The 15,078-nt window shown below is 49.0% G+C and overlaps 1 protein-coding gene across 5 annotated transcripts in view; it reads right to left on the bottom strand.

Moving 5' to 3' along the window:
• The window catches only part of Tns3 (tensin 3), a 241,536-nt gene that overhangs the window by 54,993 nt on the left and 171,465 nt on the right, over positions 1-15,078 (bottom strand). For all 5 annotated transcript variants that reach the window (XM_021176014.3, XM_085829115.1, XM_085829114.1 and 2 more), the window contains one exon: positions 12,488-13,732. In XM_021176014.3, coding sequence (XP_021031673.2) covers positions 12,488-13,732 — 1,245 coding nt within the window. The remainder of the gene's footprint in view (positions 1-12,487; positions 13,733-15,078) is intronic.

Genomic DNA, 15,078 nt, shown 5'->3' with positions numbered 1-15,078 from the left:
CAAACCTTTCACCCTATACATTAATGAAAGAAATGGAGTGGCAAGGGGAGTTCTTACCCAGGTTTTGGGACCATGGAAGCGCCCGGTAGCCTACTTATCAAAGAAACTGGACTCTGTGGCCAGTAGATGGCCCTCCTGCCTGCGAGCGATAGCAGCCACGGCTGTGCTAGTAAGAGATGCTGACAAACTGACTATGGGCCAGAATGTTACCATAGTGGCCCCACACTCTCTTGAGAGCATCGTCAGGCAACCACCGGACCGCTGGTTGACCAACGCCCGAATGACGCATTACCAGAGCCTATTGCTGACAGAGCGAGTAAGTTTCGCACCCCCAGCCATTCTCAACCCTGCCTCCTTACTACCTGAGGCTGACGAGGCCCCTGCACATAAGTGTGAAGAGATACTGGCAGAAGAGACTGGAATCCGGCCAGACCTCACAGACCAACCTTGGCCAGGGGCGATGACTTGGTTCACAGACGGAAGCAGCTTTGTGGTAGAAGGTAAGCGGAGGGCTGGGGCAACAGTAGTAGATGGAAAGTCTGTCATATGGGCCAGCAGCCTGCCAGAGGGTACATCAGCTCAAAAAGCAGAACTAATCGCACTAATTCAAGCCTTAAGGCTGGCAGAAGGAAAGACTCTTAATGTCTATACTGACAGCCGGTACGCTTTTGCCACGGCTCATGTTCACGGAGCAATATACCGACACCGTGGACTGCTGACGTCTGCCGGCAAAGATATCAAAAATAAAGAAGAAATTCTCAGCTTATTAGAAGCTGTTCATCTGCCCCGTAGGGTGGCAATTATCCATTGCCCAGGACACCAGAAGGGAACTGGGCCCGTTGAAAAAGGAAATCAAATGGCAGACCAAGAAGCTAAAAAAGCAGCCCAAGGGCCAATGACTCTGGTGGTGAGAACCCAACAGCCCACTGCTGAAGAAATTAATAAAAGAACCCTCACAGAAGAAGAGGGGCGAGATTACTTAGCTAACATACACCATCTGACTCATTTAGGAACTAAAAAAATACTAAAATTGGTTAGTAAGTCCCCCTATTACATTCCTGGATTAAAGAAAATTGTGCAGGAGATAGTAAAAAACTGCCGTGCTTGTGCACTTACCAATGCTGGGTCTAGCAGGCTCCAGGAAGGAAAACGACTGCGAGGAGACAGGCCTGGAGCCTACTGGGAAACTGACTTCACTGAGGTGAAACCGGCTAGGTATGGAAATAAATATCTCCTAGTTTTTATAGACACCTTCTCAGGATGGGTCGAAGCGTTCCCCACCAAGAAAGAAACAGCTAATGTAGTGGTCAAGAAGATACTTGAAGAAATCCTTCCCCGCTTTGGGATACCTAAGGTAATGGGGTCAGACAACGGACCTGCCTTTGTCTCCCAGGTAAGTCAGGGATTGGCCAGGCAACTGGGGACAAATTGGAAATTACATTGTGCATACAGACCCCAGAGTTCAGGACAGGTAGAGAGGATGAACAGGACGCTAAAGGAGACTCTGACTAAAATAGCCTTAGAATCCGGTGGAAGCGATTGGACAGCCGTTCTCCCTTATGCCTTGTTCAGGGTTCGGAATACACCTGGACCCCTTGGCCTAACTCCATTTGAATTAATGTATGGGGCACCCCCACCCATTTTTATGACTGTAGGGGATAGGAATCACCCGGATGTGTCTTTCTCTCCTTCTTCTAGTCTTTTGGCTCGATTAAAAGCTCTCGAAATAGTAAGAAAAGAGGTCTGGGAACAGCTAAAAGAAACCTATGTTGCTGGTGACACACAGGTGCCGCACCAGTTTGAAGTAAGAGACGCAGTCCTGGTGAGGAGACACCGAGCGGGAAACCTAAAACCGAGGTGGAAGGGACCCTACTTGGTGCTACTGACAACGCCCACCGCGGTCAAAGTGGAAGGAATCCCCACTTGGGTCCACGCATCCCACGTCAAGAGAGCACCCCCTGGAGTCAGCCATGATGAGTGGACTTTGGAAAAGACTACTAACCCTTTTAAGTTGCGCCTGCTTCGTAAGAGCGATCCCAAAGGACTTCAACCCCCACAGTCCTGTTCAACAAACGTGGGAGGTACTCAATGAGGGGGGTAGGGCTGTGTGGACAATCGCCGAGGTACACCCTCTGTGGACTTGGTGGCCTGATCTTTTCCCTGACATCTGTAAGTTGGCTATAGGAGCCCCTCCTGGATGGGACTTGGAGGGGTACTCTGACATTCAGAGGGCACCTTTAACACCCCCTCCGTACGTAAAAAAACATTCGAGAGACCCATGGGGTGGTTGCTCTAACCAAAGGGATAGAAATATGCTTCGAACCCATCCCTTCTATGTCTGTCCCGGGCCCCACCGAAGTCAATCCCTTAATCCAACATGTGGAGGTAAGGCTGACTTCTATTGCAAGAGCTGGGGTTGCGAGACTTCAGGTACAGCCCACTGGAAGCCCTCCTCAAGCTGGGACTATATTAGAGTAACAGCCAACTATTCCCTAGCGTCTTATGTACCTGGAGGATTCGACCTAGACGAGTGTACTGACTGGTGCCATCCGCTCCGTGTCACCTTTACTGAACCAGGGAAAAGAGCTCTGGAATGGACAAAAGGGTATACCTGGGGTCTTAGGATTTACAAGGAAAGATATGATAAGGGATTATTGTTCACCATCAGACTAAAAGTAGAGACCCCCTACAATCCTTTAGGCCCCCCAACCAAGTCCACACCCCTCACCCATACTATTCCTCAGCCTACTCCGGTGATTGCGGACCCTCTTAGTATGGCTGCTACCACCCAACCTCCCACTCCTCAGGTACCTCTAATTATTACCCCTGAGATTCCTTCAACAAGACAGAGGATGTTTAACCTAGTGAGAGGAGCCTTTTATGCCCTTAATAAAACTGATCCAAGGGCTACTGAGGACTGCTGGCTATGCCTGACCTCGGGTCCGCCTTATTATGAAGGAATTGCTTTCAATGGAGATTTCAACAGAACCAGCAGCCATACTTCCTGCTCTTGGGGAACAGGACAAAAACTGACCCTGACTGAAGTATCTGCGAGGAGTCCAGGTCTCTGTATAGGCACCCCACCTTCCACTCACAAACACCTATGCGGACAAATTCAGTCCGTGTCCAGAACGGAAGCTAATTACTATCTTGTACCTTCCCCGGTTGGATGGTGGGCTTGCAATACAGGACTTACTCCCTGTGTATCAACTAAGGTTTTTAATTCATCTCATGATTTTTGTGTCATGATCCAGCTGTTACCCCGCGTATATTATCACCCTGCATCCAGTTTAGAAAAAAGCTATGCTGGCCGGCGGTCGAAAAGAAAACCAATTACTTTAACCCTGGCTGCATTCTTGGGAATAAGTATGGCAGTAGGAGTGGGGACAGGAGTGTCAGCTTTGATAAAAGGAAGACAGGGAATTCAGTCTTTGAGGGATGCTGTCAATGAAGACCTAGCGGCAATAGAAAAGTCCATTGACGCTTTAGAAAAATCTTTGACCTCCCTGTCTGAGGTAGTTTTGCAGAACAGGAGAGGTCTTGATTTGTTGTTCCTAAAGGAAAGAGGACTGTGTGCTGCCCTTAAAGAAGAGTGCTGCTTCTATGCAGATCATACAGGAATAGTTAGAGACTCTATGCAGAAACTGAGAGAAAGATTAGAGCGAAGGAAACGGGAACGGGATGCTCAACGGGGGTGGTTTGAGTCGTGGTTTGAATCACGACCATCTTGGATAACTTCTTTGATTTCCGCTGTAGCTGGACCAATCCTTATGATATGCTTAGCTTTAGTTTTCGGCCCCTGTATAATAAATAGAGGAATGGCTTTTATCCAAAGTAAAATTGATACAGTAAAACTCATGGTTCTTCAAAGGCAATATCAACCTATAGTTCAGGTAGATGAAGAGTTAGGGGACACCAATCTCTAAAATTCTATGATTAGAATTAGTCTAAACAGAAGAAGAGGGGAATGAAAGGAAATAAAACTTGAGACCTGTGATTCATGTAATGTATGTCAAATAGCCCAAAGAGTTGTTTGTGAGCTTTGAAACCTGGGGCTGAGAACATAGCAGAACAGACCAGGACATGCCCGGGCAGGCCCATCGCTTCCCTATCTCCCACCCCTCTGACCTCAGGCTGCTGATGTTTAAATGGACCAATCATGTGAAACCGCGCCAATTCCTCCCCCAGCCCCACTCCTTTTCTATAAAAACCCCTAGCTTCCAAGCCTTGTGGTCGAATCCACTGTCTCCTGTGTGAGATACGTTTCGACCCGGAGCTCCGCCATTAAAATACCTCGTGTTGTTACATCAAGGTGTTGTGTTCTATTCGTGATTCTTGGGTGCACGCTGAATCGGGAGTTGGGTGGGGGTTTCCCCACTAGGTTCTTTCAGCACAACTGTCAATGTTTTCAATTTACAGGCACAGCACATCTGGACCCAGGAGTCAGTGGGCAGAAAGTACTTCAGACATTCAAGTCCCTACCAGGCCAAACAGCCACTCTTTGCAGACCAAAGTGCACACAGTCATCCTTACCACCCAAATCCCAAAAGCCTCCAGGTAGTTACAGTGTGCAGTGAAAAGAATAGATGAAATCGGGAAAGAATATGCCCCGCCCAGGTGACAGTGGACTTAGCTCTTACCAGAACTCTGCACACGCATGCAGTGGGATGGACAGGTTAACTTGCTTAGCCACACTGAGCATCTCACATACACACAGTAACACACAACTAATGAAAATGAAAGGGAACGGGTCCGAGAGCATGACCCATTCTGCAACACAATCTTTATTTTCGTTTTGGGACCCTAGAAGGAGAAGCACTGGTAAATGACTGGTCTTTACAGGATCATGTAAGAATGAAGCAATGCTGGCACCCCATGGCATGGGGTGGTTTTGGAAACTCCCTCACATTCCCAAAAGTGAAAACAAATAAGGCAAAGGCTGGTTTGTGCTGAGGTAAGGGCCTCCTGAGTTCAGCTCACTCAAGTAAACAGACAGAACCTCTACAGAGAGTGAATAGAGAAAGGCTAGCTCAGCTCAAATGTACCCTGGAATCCACTAATGTGGCAAGCTGAACCAAGACAGGCTCAGTAGGCCCGGTCACCTGGTGGGCTTGTTTCTCAAGAGCAGGTGGCATGCATTTCCCATAAAGAAAGTGGGTGGGACACTGGGAGCCCACATGCTGAGTGACATCAGTAAGAAGGCAGGAAAAGCCCTCTGCATATACACAGGGCCATCCCTTCCTTCCCATCTCTGCTCCTAACCATCAGGGAAGGAGACTTCTGCAAAGCTTCAACAAGGGAATGGAATTAAGATGTGCTGCCCTGGGAATCCTGGAAGAGCTTGCTTGGGGAAGGCTGTCTGAAAGGGAGAGAACATCTCCCCAACGCTGAATGAACTCTGCAAGTAAAGATCTCCAGATTCCAAAAGGGATAAATCCCTGTCACTTCACCCACTACTCACATGTAGGACATTCCACTCATCAGTAGGGCTCTAGCACCCAGTTATGGTTCCTTCCTTTTATAAGTAACATCCTCTACTACATCTACAGAGGACACAGTGCACCATCCCCTTAGTCAAGGCCCACGTCACGACACATAGGCCATGTGGCAGAATCAGAAATGACAAGTGACCTTACCAAGCCTGAGGACTGTCAGTCTCTTCATCCAGATGAAGAGAAAGGATTTGACCTCCATTATATGGAATACTCACAGGTGGCCTTCCTAGAACCTGGGTCTCTTACGAGATGACAACAGACCAAATGCTTCTGGAGAGAAGCTGTCCATATGGGAGGCTGGAGGTGGTTTCTCCAGCAAACTCAGCAAGAACTGCCCTGTGACCCAGTAAATCCACATCTGGTAATAAGCCAATAGGTATTCAAACAGGTATGTGTGCACACATGCGCATACACCATCAATATTCACAACAGCCAAATGCTGATAGAATCCTAGTGTCACTGATAGACGAATAGATCAACTATGGAGTATTATTTAGCCATAAACAGAAATGAATCGCCAATAATCACAGACCTTTAAATATAATGTGCTCTGTAAAAGAAACCGGCCAAGAAGAGCTACATAGTATACAACTGCATTTATACCAGAAGCAAGAACAGCTAAACTAGGGAAGTAAGTTGGTGTGCTGCCGGCTAAGGTTGGGTGATCACTAATGAGTTAAAGTCTTCTCTGGGGGGAGTAGAGAAAGTTGAGAAACCACAGGATGGTAGTGACTGTACAGCAGTATAGCTGTCCTAAAAGAACTGTGACCTGGTAGCTCCCCACCCCTTGCAGGGAAAAGTCCCAAGGCCTCCCATATGTCAAGTCAAGCAATGCTGTACCACTGAAATGTGTCCCCAAAGAATTTTTTCCTCTGCAGAGCTGGAAGAAAACACCACCCATGACATTTCCATGCACCAAGTCCCTTCAAGTGACTCTGAGTCATGACTCCTGATCCATAACAAAGTCCTACCCACAGTGCTCCCTATCAGATCCACTGTCACCACTGATGAGACAGTGATCATACAGACAAGCTTGAGTTGCCCAAGGTCCCATGGCTCACCCTCTGGGCTCCTCGAACACAAGACTGAAACGGTGGTGGGGGCCCACCTTGCCCATTCTGCATCCCTGATATCTCTACCTGGTACTGAATGTTTAGTACTGAGCCTCCCTAAATACCACACCCTCTGGGGGCATCTGTCTGGCCATTATTCCTGTACCAGTACCAGTGAGAACTGGATGTGAGGGTCTCATGGAACAACTTCCCAGGTTCTTTGACTTGCTAGCAGTGATGGCGACTGAAACGTGTTAGCAAAAGTGAACTGTATGAGGGTCTCCTCTTCCACATCTCTGGTCCCTGCCATGAAAGCACACGGGGGAAGTACTACAAGCTGCAATCTGAAGCTTCAGGTGCCCCTCCCACAGCAAAGGAATTCTAAAAACACAGGCAGATAGGCCAGGGTGCTATGTGCAAGAAGTGCCTGCCAGGTTCCTGTCATCAGGCCACTGAGACTAATGGAACAAGAATCAAATACTTTAACAACGCAAAACGAAACGTCTCCAAGGTATGGAACAGGCAGCCAGCTTTCTGTCATACACAGAAAGACAGGCTCCAACGGTGCCTCTCTTCTCAGGGTAGCCCCACCGCACCACTGCCATTTAAAGGCTGTGATCCCAGAAATCTACCCATTTGCAGGCTGAACTGAAATTGGCAGGGGGCAACAGGAAGGCAGAGGCTGGGGGTCTGCCAAATCAGGTACAACCAGGGTACATCGCACCAGAGTGAAGGTGCAGTCTTACTGGCCACCAGGCACTTTGAAGAAGCAAAATTCCCCCAAAGGAACTACCTGCCCTCACCCGGTTTTACAAGGGAGATGACACTGCCATCAGCAACACAGGTGCCAGAAATGACTCCTCACCTCTGGTCAGCCTCTCTGGTCCTATGGTGGAATCCGACTGCCGGCACAACCTCACCTCAGCTCAGCGTCCATCTAGCAGAGCAGCTGGGGCAGAAGGGCGTCTGCATTGCTGCCTAACAAGAAGATCTTTGCTCACAAATACCTCTAAGGTGTTTTACCCATCCCAGCAAACATCGTGAAAAAGCCTAGCTGGTCAAAGGGCAGGACTGCAGCAGAATAAAGGATGGCCAAGAGAAGAAGTGTGGACAAGAGGGAGGCTTTTTACTTCCTGGTGGTCTGAAATCACTAGAACAGAGAGGGTACTCAGTGAATTATCTCTACCACCATCACAACCTTCACTGCATCACCACCATCTTCTCAATCACCATTACCACCACCACCACCATCACTATGAAAATCATCACTATAGCGACCATCACCACTGCCACAACCATTACCAATACCACCACATCATCATGATTATTGCTATCACCATCACCACTGTTATCACCACCACTACCGTTTCCTGGGAAACAAAACGGCCTCTTCTAGCAAATGGCATGACTTTCTATTGAGCAGATCCCACAAAATCTACCAAAAAAAAACATCCCCCCAACCAACTAACAACAACAAAATCCTTCTAGAAAAGCAAGTCCAGCGGAATGAAAGTTTCTAACTAGAATAAAAATCTCACATTAGCTATTTATCACCAATAGCTGAGATAACCATCCCAAAAAGAACAAAGGGCTATTTTGGCACAGGAGGTTTTAACCCACAATCAGCTGGCCCTGCTGCTTTGGTCCTAGAGCCTTTATAGCTGAAAGGCAAGGCAAAGTCAAACCCTCCTCCTGGCCAGAGAGCACGGGAGAGGAGAAAGAGAAAGGACAGGTTTCCATTATTCTTCTCAGGACACACCCCAATCACCTAAAACCTGCGAGGTTCCACTAGTTACAATTTCTGCCACGTGTCAATGGCACCTTCTCAGAGCAAGCATTTATCACATGGACCTCTGGGAGACAGGTAAGATCCGAGCGACTGTAAGTGTGTTTCCGTCACTACCATTACCACCATCACTGCCATCCCTGTCAGCATCGGCTGCAGCCACAGCAGTGCCATTATTCCTACTGTACTTGTGAAAGAAGCATCCTTAGATGCACTCAGCCTTCAAATGCGGTTTCTTTTCAGAAACAAGCCACCCCTCCCACCACCACCACCACCCCTGAGGGAGCATACGGCCTGTTATTCCCTGCAGAGCTGGTGTGAGTGACACAGCTGCTCAGCTCTGCTGGAATGCAGTCCCCAGGAGGAACCTGGTATAGCTGTTCTCCTTACTACACGGTAGCTTTCTTGCATTTAAGACATGATCTGGAACATGAAAGATCTTACTGATTTGAGGATGCTGAGGCTCCAGCATCCTACAGTGAACCTGCATCTATGCTCAGAATTGGAAACACAGCAGGAGCTGGCACTGGGATCAAGAGGAAAGGAGGGCGGAAGTGGGCTTATGGAAAAGATGCGGCATTCTGGGAACTTTGCAGCCCCGAATCTCCATGAGTGCACAAGACTCAGGCAATTCCGCACCCACCACGGGGCTGGGTTTCCCGCACTGGAATCATGAAGCCTTGCAGTGTCACTGGGCCCTTCTTATTCAGCTCTGCAGCTAGGCAGCCCTCACTCACTCCTGGACAAAGAGACCTGGGAACTGTGTAAAGTAAAGGCTTTTTATAACACCCCAAAACTTACAGGGGTTCAAACAAATCAGTTGCTTAGCCATTTGTACTATTCTGAATTTCTCTGACGTCTGGGGATTTCTGTTTTATAACATTCATCACTAACCCTTTCCATTCAGAGACGGGAGCATGCACACTAAACTTAAACCCGTAGCTTAGCAGTTCAAAGCTGAGCTACTCTTCTCTTTAGAGAACCTGTGTATGGGTCTCTGTACCACATGGTGACTAACAATCTCCTCAAACCCCAGTTCCAGAGCATCTGATGCCCTCGTCTGGACTCTGAAGGCACCAGACACACAAGCGGTGCCCAGACATACATGCAGGCAAAATACCTATACACATAAAAATAAAATACAAATAAATAAAAAAATTTAATCCAATTATAAAATTTAAGATCAACGGGGTCGTAGCATTTTCCCTACCTGCCGGGGAGGAAAGACTGCCCCCTTCTTCACCCAGGTGCATAAGCACATGAGCATTTTCTGATGGGATTTTTATCCAAACAAGTTTGCCTGCCCTGAGCTCCAAGAGTCAGGTTGTGCGGCTGCCCACACCACAGCCAGGCTTCTTATATGCAGTGTAGTGCAAGCCTGGAACGATTTGGGAACTGGGTGCTGACTAACACAGCAAGTTCATCTTGGAAGAATAGCCAGCTGGCTCTAAGAAGGTTGTCACCCACCGGCTCAGCTCTGTCCTCAGGCTGAGCTCTGTGTTCCTGCCTGCTGCTTAGGGACAGAACCTCATTCTCAGCAGGACTCTGAATTCCAAAAGCACCTTTGCAGAGGTGTTTTTGTTTTATACATATTCCCGGTGTATATATTATGATACCACTATAGTTCCAAGGATTGACAAGGACCCAGATGCCTGTTGAACAAAGATGGGCTGATAAATTACTAATCTGTTTAAGTAGAAAAGTTATTTCATTTGATTATTATATTTATGTTTATAAGAAGAGGAATTAAAGAGGGTGTAAGGTTAAAATAAAACTAGTTAGTAGAGTGACCCATTTCTTCAGTAATTTAAGGAAGGCCAATGTGAAGGCTGAAGTCCAGTCCCTGGCTGTATACCTTTCCTACAGGAATGGGGTGTCCCTCAGGACTGTATTCAGTCAACTAGGAAAAAGGCCCCTGCGCCTGAGTCCTGGGTCCACCCACATACACCGCTAGACACTTGCAAAGTTTCCCAAAACTCAAGAGGGGATTTTGTTCCTGGAAGAAAGGCTTTTGATTTATTCTTCCCAAGTACAGTCTTCCAAGAATATTCGTTAAGCAAAATATTGTAGAGTTTGCTTAAGTGTTTCCACTGAAACCTTAGAACTCTTCTGCATTTCCTCAGAACTGTACTGGGGAGAACACATAGCTACCAGCACTCCAACCAACTACAAGATCCTGCTGTTCGTCCAGTGGTCCGAGCATGTCCCAGGTAATGTAATCTGGCTTCTCTTCTCACCTCTCATCACCAGACACTGGGATAGCCCTTCCTTTCCACAGCTAGCATGAGCAAAAGTCCCAGCAACCCTGTCCTTTGCTAGCAGCCTGCCAGTTAGCTGGTAGTCCATGCAACCCCGACACTGGTTAGGATCCATGCTACAAGATCTTGTTCCTGCTTGAAGGGGAGGGGGCCAGACATCAGCCAGGCTGCAACCTTCTAAAGAGGGCAGAGACCATGGATGGGTCTATACCACAGGGTCTATGTGCACTCAAGCCTTGACATCACCTAGTAACCTCCACAGACGTGACAGCAAGGTGAAGCAAGGCCCTGAAGCAAGGGTCCTTGGAAGATGAACTAAGCCATTCTGCCAGGACCCTAAAGCAATAGTCAGCCCACACAGGGACTTCTATCATCAGCATCACTAGCACAGAAGCTAAGGGGGATGTTCACACGAACTCACTGAGGAGCACAGAAAAGCACCCATGGGAGGAAGGAGGAGATGGGGACAGCCTTCTCTTGCACTGTCTTTCTTGTCTTCCTGGTCCGGGCTCCCAACAACACCCACAGCTCCACCTTACCCGCCACCACCTGCAGCCACTTCATCACCCTCCCACAGACGCCTCACCTTGGCCAGTCCCCTCCAGGGATAACCTTGTGCAGATCCCAGCCAGAGCCTTGTCCCTTCCATTAACTCCCAGACCTTTGCTCAGGATGTTCCGCCCATGTCATACACTGTGGCTTGCTGTCCGCCTTTGCATCCAATGACAAAGGTGTCTCTCAAACCCTCTTGACCTGTGTTCACACACACAAGGAACACCTGGTAGTAATCTGAACCCAAAGCAGGCTTTATCGTCACTCTGATGCAGTCTGCAGGAAATACTCCCATAGACTTCGCCAGAGGACACTGTCCACGACTACTGAGCTTGGCCTTGCCAGGAAGCCCCTGCTCTGGTGTCCAGTTCCCCTGTCTTAAGGCAGAAAGGCCCACACAGTTCTCTCTTGACAACTCTTACCACCTTCAGAAGGTGCAGTACACAAATGGCCCTCACACAGTGGCTGTCACCCTTGCTGGGCTTAGGTCTTGGTTCTAAATCACAGCTTTCAGGATCCAGGAACCCAGATCTGCTGTGTCTGAGGCCACTCCACACTCTCCACTTTCTGCTCCATGTACCTGTCTCCCTCAGTCATCAAGACCCACCAAGCTCCTCTCTAACACATGGTGGCTCCTGCTCTGTTTCTACAAGAATGACTCAAGAGCCCAACAGGGTCTTCTGACTCACCAAGACGCCCGGCACTCCTCCCTAAAGGGACATTCTTGAACTGAGAAAAGTTTCACTGTTGAGCTGATTCTTCAGGCATGGAAACTGAGGCTCAGAGAATGTATACATAGGTTTTAAATCACACAGCTGGCAGGTGGCAGAGGAACATGGACCAGGCTATCTGGTGCTCCCAAATGACCTACTACATTTACCAACAAGCATGACAGGTATGTGAAATAAGACACTGATTCCTTGGCCGGGCGTGGTGGCGCACGCCTTTAATCCCAGCACTCGGGAGGCAGAGGCAGGCGGATTTCTGAGTTCGAGGCCAGCCTGGTCTACAAAGTGAGTTCCAGGACAGCCAGGGCTACACAGAGAAACCCTGTCTCAAAACAAAACAAAACAAAACAAAACAAAACAAAAAAAAGACACTGATTCCTAAGAAGAGGAATCTTCAGGGGGCCCAGCCCCAAACCATTTTTATAGGCAAGTTTTACACCTCTTTCTTCCCACCTTTCAATTCTGCTAACAAGCTTTTATAGTGCCACGGTACCACCTGGATTCTAGGCCACAGCTTGTGAGAGCAGAAAATGCCGCTCCATCGTCAGTTTCAGCAAATCCAAATTCCCAGCTGCATAGATACTTCCTACCTGACACCAACACCCCATCAGCTCACCTTGCCGGCCAGGGCTCCGGCCAGGGCCATCCACAGAGTCCAGCCGGCCACTACACCGGAGCCCACTTCCCACACCATCAGGACACACAGCTGAGATGCCAAGGGCATTCAGGTGTGTGGGGATGGGCTCAAAGGTGGGGTCCAGCTCCAAGATCAGCCTGTTGAGTTGCTCAATGGACTGATCAATATCCAGAGTAGGAGAGCCTGGGGAGGAGCCAGTGTTCAGCTCCTGATGTACTCCATTCATGACTCTGTCATCTTGAAATCTGGGTTGGAGAGCTTTACCAGGACAAAGCTGCTGTGTGTCGGGGGGATTTGGCCCATTGCTGATGCCTCTCTGAACAGCCACTCTGCTGCTGGCTCCACGGTTGGGAGTAACTGGGATGTGGGATGGGGGCTGGGCAAGGCCAGTATTGTCCACTGTGCTGCGGCTGCCAAGCCTGGCCTCCCCATCTGAGGCAAAGCTGTACTGGTGAGCAGCCACCATCTGCTGCTGACGTACCCAAGTCTGGGTGGAATAGTTACTTTGCCCATAGGCCTGCACTGGGGTGGGTGCAGAGGGCTTCCTCAACAGGGGCTGCAGCGGCTTTTGCTCTCGGCCCCCACACATCCGCTCCCGATCATAAAGGGTGTCTACACCAAGGCCCAGGTCTGGAGAAAGGACACCATTATGATCTTCAGCAACACCATTGCCAAAGCCATCAGACAGGAGGGAGTTCTGGCTGCTCTTGAGACAGGTGAAAGGGCCCAGGTGGGTTGACTGGGGCCCTTCAGAGGAGGAAAGCGTACCCAGGCTGTCCACACTGTGAAGATCATGATGGGGCATCTCATCATCTAGAATGTCAGTCTCCCGGTCCTTTAGGGCAGCATCTCCATTCACATGGACCTGGGCTGGTACCACATGCCGTGTCCCACTGTACTTGCTGCGCATATCAGTCATGTCTTTGTGGGAGCTTGCAGAGTCTTCCAGGCCAAATCCACTGAGCAGCTGGTCCAGCTCAGCCTTCTCCTGAGGGCTCAGGCCTCTTCGTGCTCCGGGGGTCAGGCGCTCTTCTGTCTTATCAGTCCTGGCGGAGGCGGTAGAATGGCCTGAGTCGCTGCTGACTGACAGGGTGTGGTCTCCGTGGTCTGGACTGCTCGTGGCTGGCATGCCCTGAGGGCTACTAGGGATGCCAGAATCTGAGGCACTCTTCTTCCTCACCTTGGCATACAGGCTACCATCCACTGGGCCCTGTGTGTGTAGCACTGCAGAGAAAGTAAGAGACAGGCTGTAAGCGAGGGAGCAAAGGGAGTATTGCCTACTACCGTGAGCACGCACTTATCTAAACAGATGAGTGGGTCTATAATGCAACTCAATAGTAAGCAAGTGCAGTCTCAGCTCGGGTCCCCAAACTCTACACAGTCCTCTGCAGAGAAAGCAGCAATAAAACAGGATTCATATATCAGACACATTCGGCCGAAATCATTTTTGCCTTTCCTGCTTGGTTTCATTTGTCATGCTGAGGGTGGAACCCAGGGTCTCATGACCACTGAGCTATTATCTTAGCTTCATACTTACCTACCCATGAAGGAAACACTACACACACACACACACACACACACACACACACACCTATTAAGACGTTCAGGGATTTTTCATTCTTTGAATCATTAATGTCATTATTTCGAATGTGGAGCCCAGCTGAGTTCGGGTGAATCCCCAGGAAGAATCAACAGTTTATCTACTTCCATCGATAAAGCTAACGGTTTTCGAACATGCAGAGTACTAACCATCATTAAATTCACTATGTCACGGATAAGCCTGCTATCCCATCAGTACTCTGGGATGTGCTGAAATCTAAATGTGCAGCTCAATGGGAAGGGAAAGTAAAGATAATGGGAGAGGCTGAAGGCCTGTGGATACAGCTCGAGATCACTGGGCACCACAGGTATCTGATAACTGTTAGATGTCGGGGCTGGCATGCATGCACTACATGGAATGTCATGTAAACAATGTGGGCAGGGACAGCTGAAGCCCCTGCTGCGGTTATTAATTAGGGCCCTGACGGCTGTACGTGGAGATTCCCAAGCCACAATCTGCTGACTGGCAGTTGTAACTGCCTCGGCCACACAGAGCGTGCCATAGCAAGAGCTTCCTAAAATAAACTGGAGTTCACAGTCAGCACATCTCCCCTGCACACCTCCCCCATCTTCCTGAACTTTCTGTACTGTGGAACCTTGGGCATTCCACAGCAGAGGAGCTGCTGAGGTCTGGAAAGCTAAGCTGTTTAGGCACCTAGAATCCAAGGTTTGAGCCACTATCCACCTATCTGGTGGCTGCTGAGCCCATTCATTCAGCAGCTCAGGAGAGACGAGCCCTGAGCAATTGTCTTATGGCCCCTCAGAACAGAGGGACATTTGGTCAGACTTAGCAGCTGCTGCCTGCTTTTGGAAATATTGGGATCAGCTGACATATTGGGAAAGGGACTGAAAGGTTTGGGGGTGCTCTGCTAAGTACTCACACACTCCTGAGAACACAGCTCCAAGGACATGCTTAGCCTGAGCTCCATTTTCAGTTTAACTGCACTGTAGGGCAAGCATGCAGACAAGAG

This window comes from Mus caroli, unplaced genomic scaffold (assembly GCF_978045245.1).
Source record: "Mus caroli unplaced genomic scaffold, Mus_caroli_1 scaffold_13, whole genome shotgun sequence".
In the NCBI taxonomy this organism is placed as follows: Eukaryota; Metazoa; Chordata; class Mammalia; order Rodentia; family Muridae; genus Mus; species Mus caroli.
Note: the sequence above shows the minus strand (reverse complement) of the source record. Positions and strands in the feature narration are given on the sequence as shown.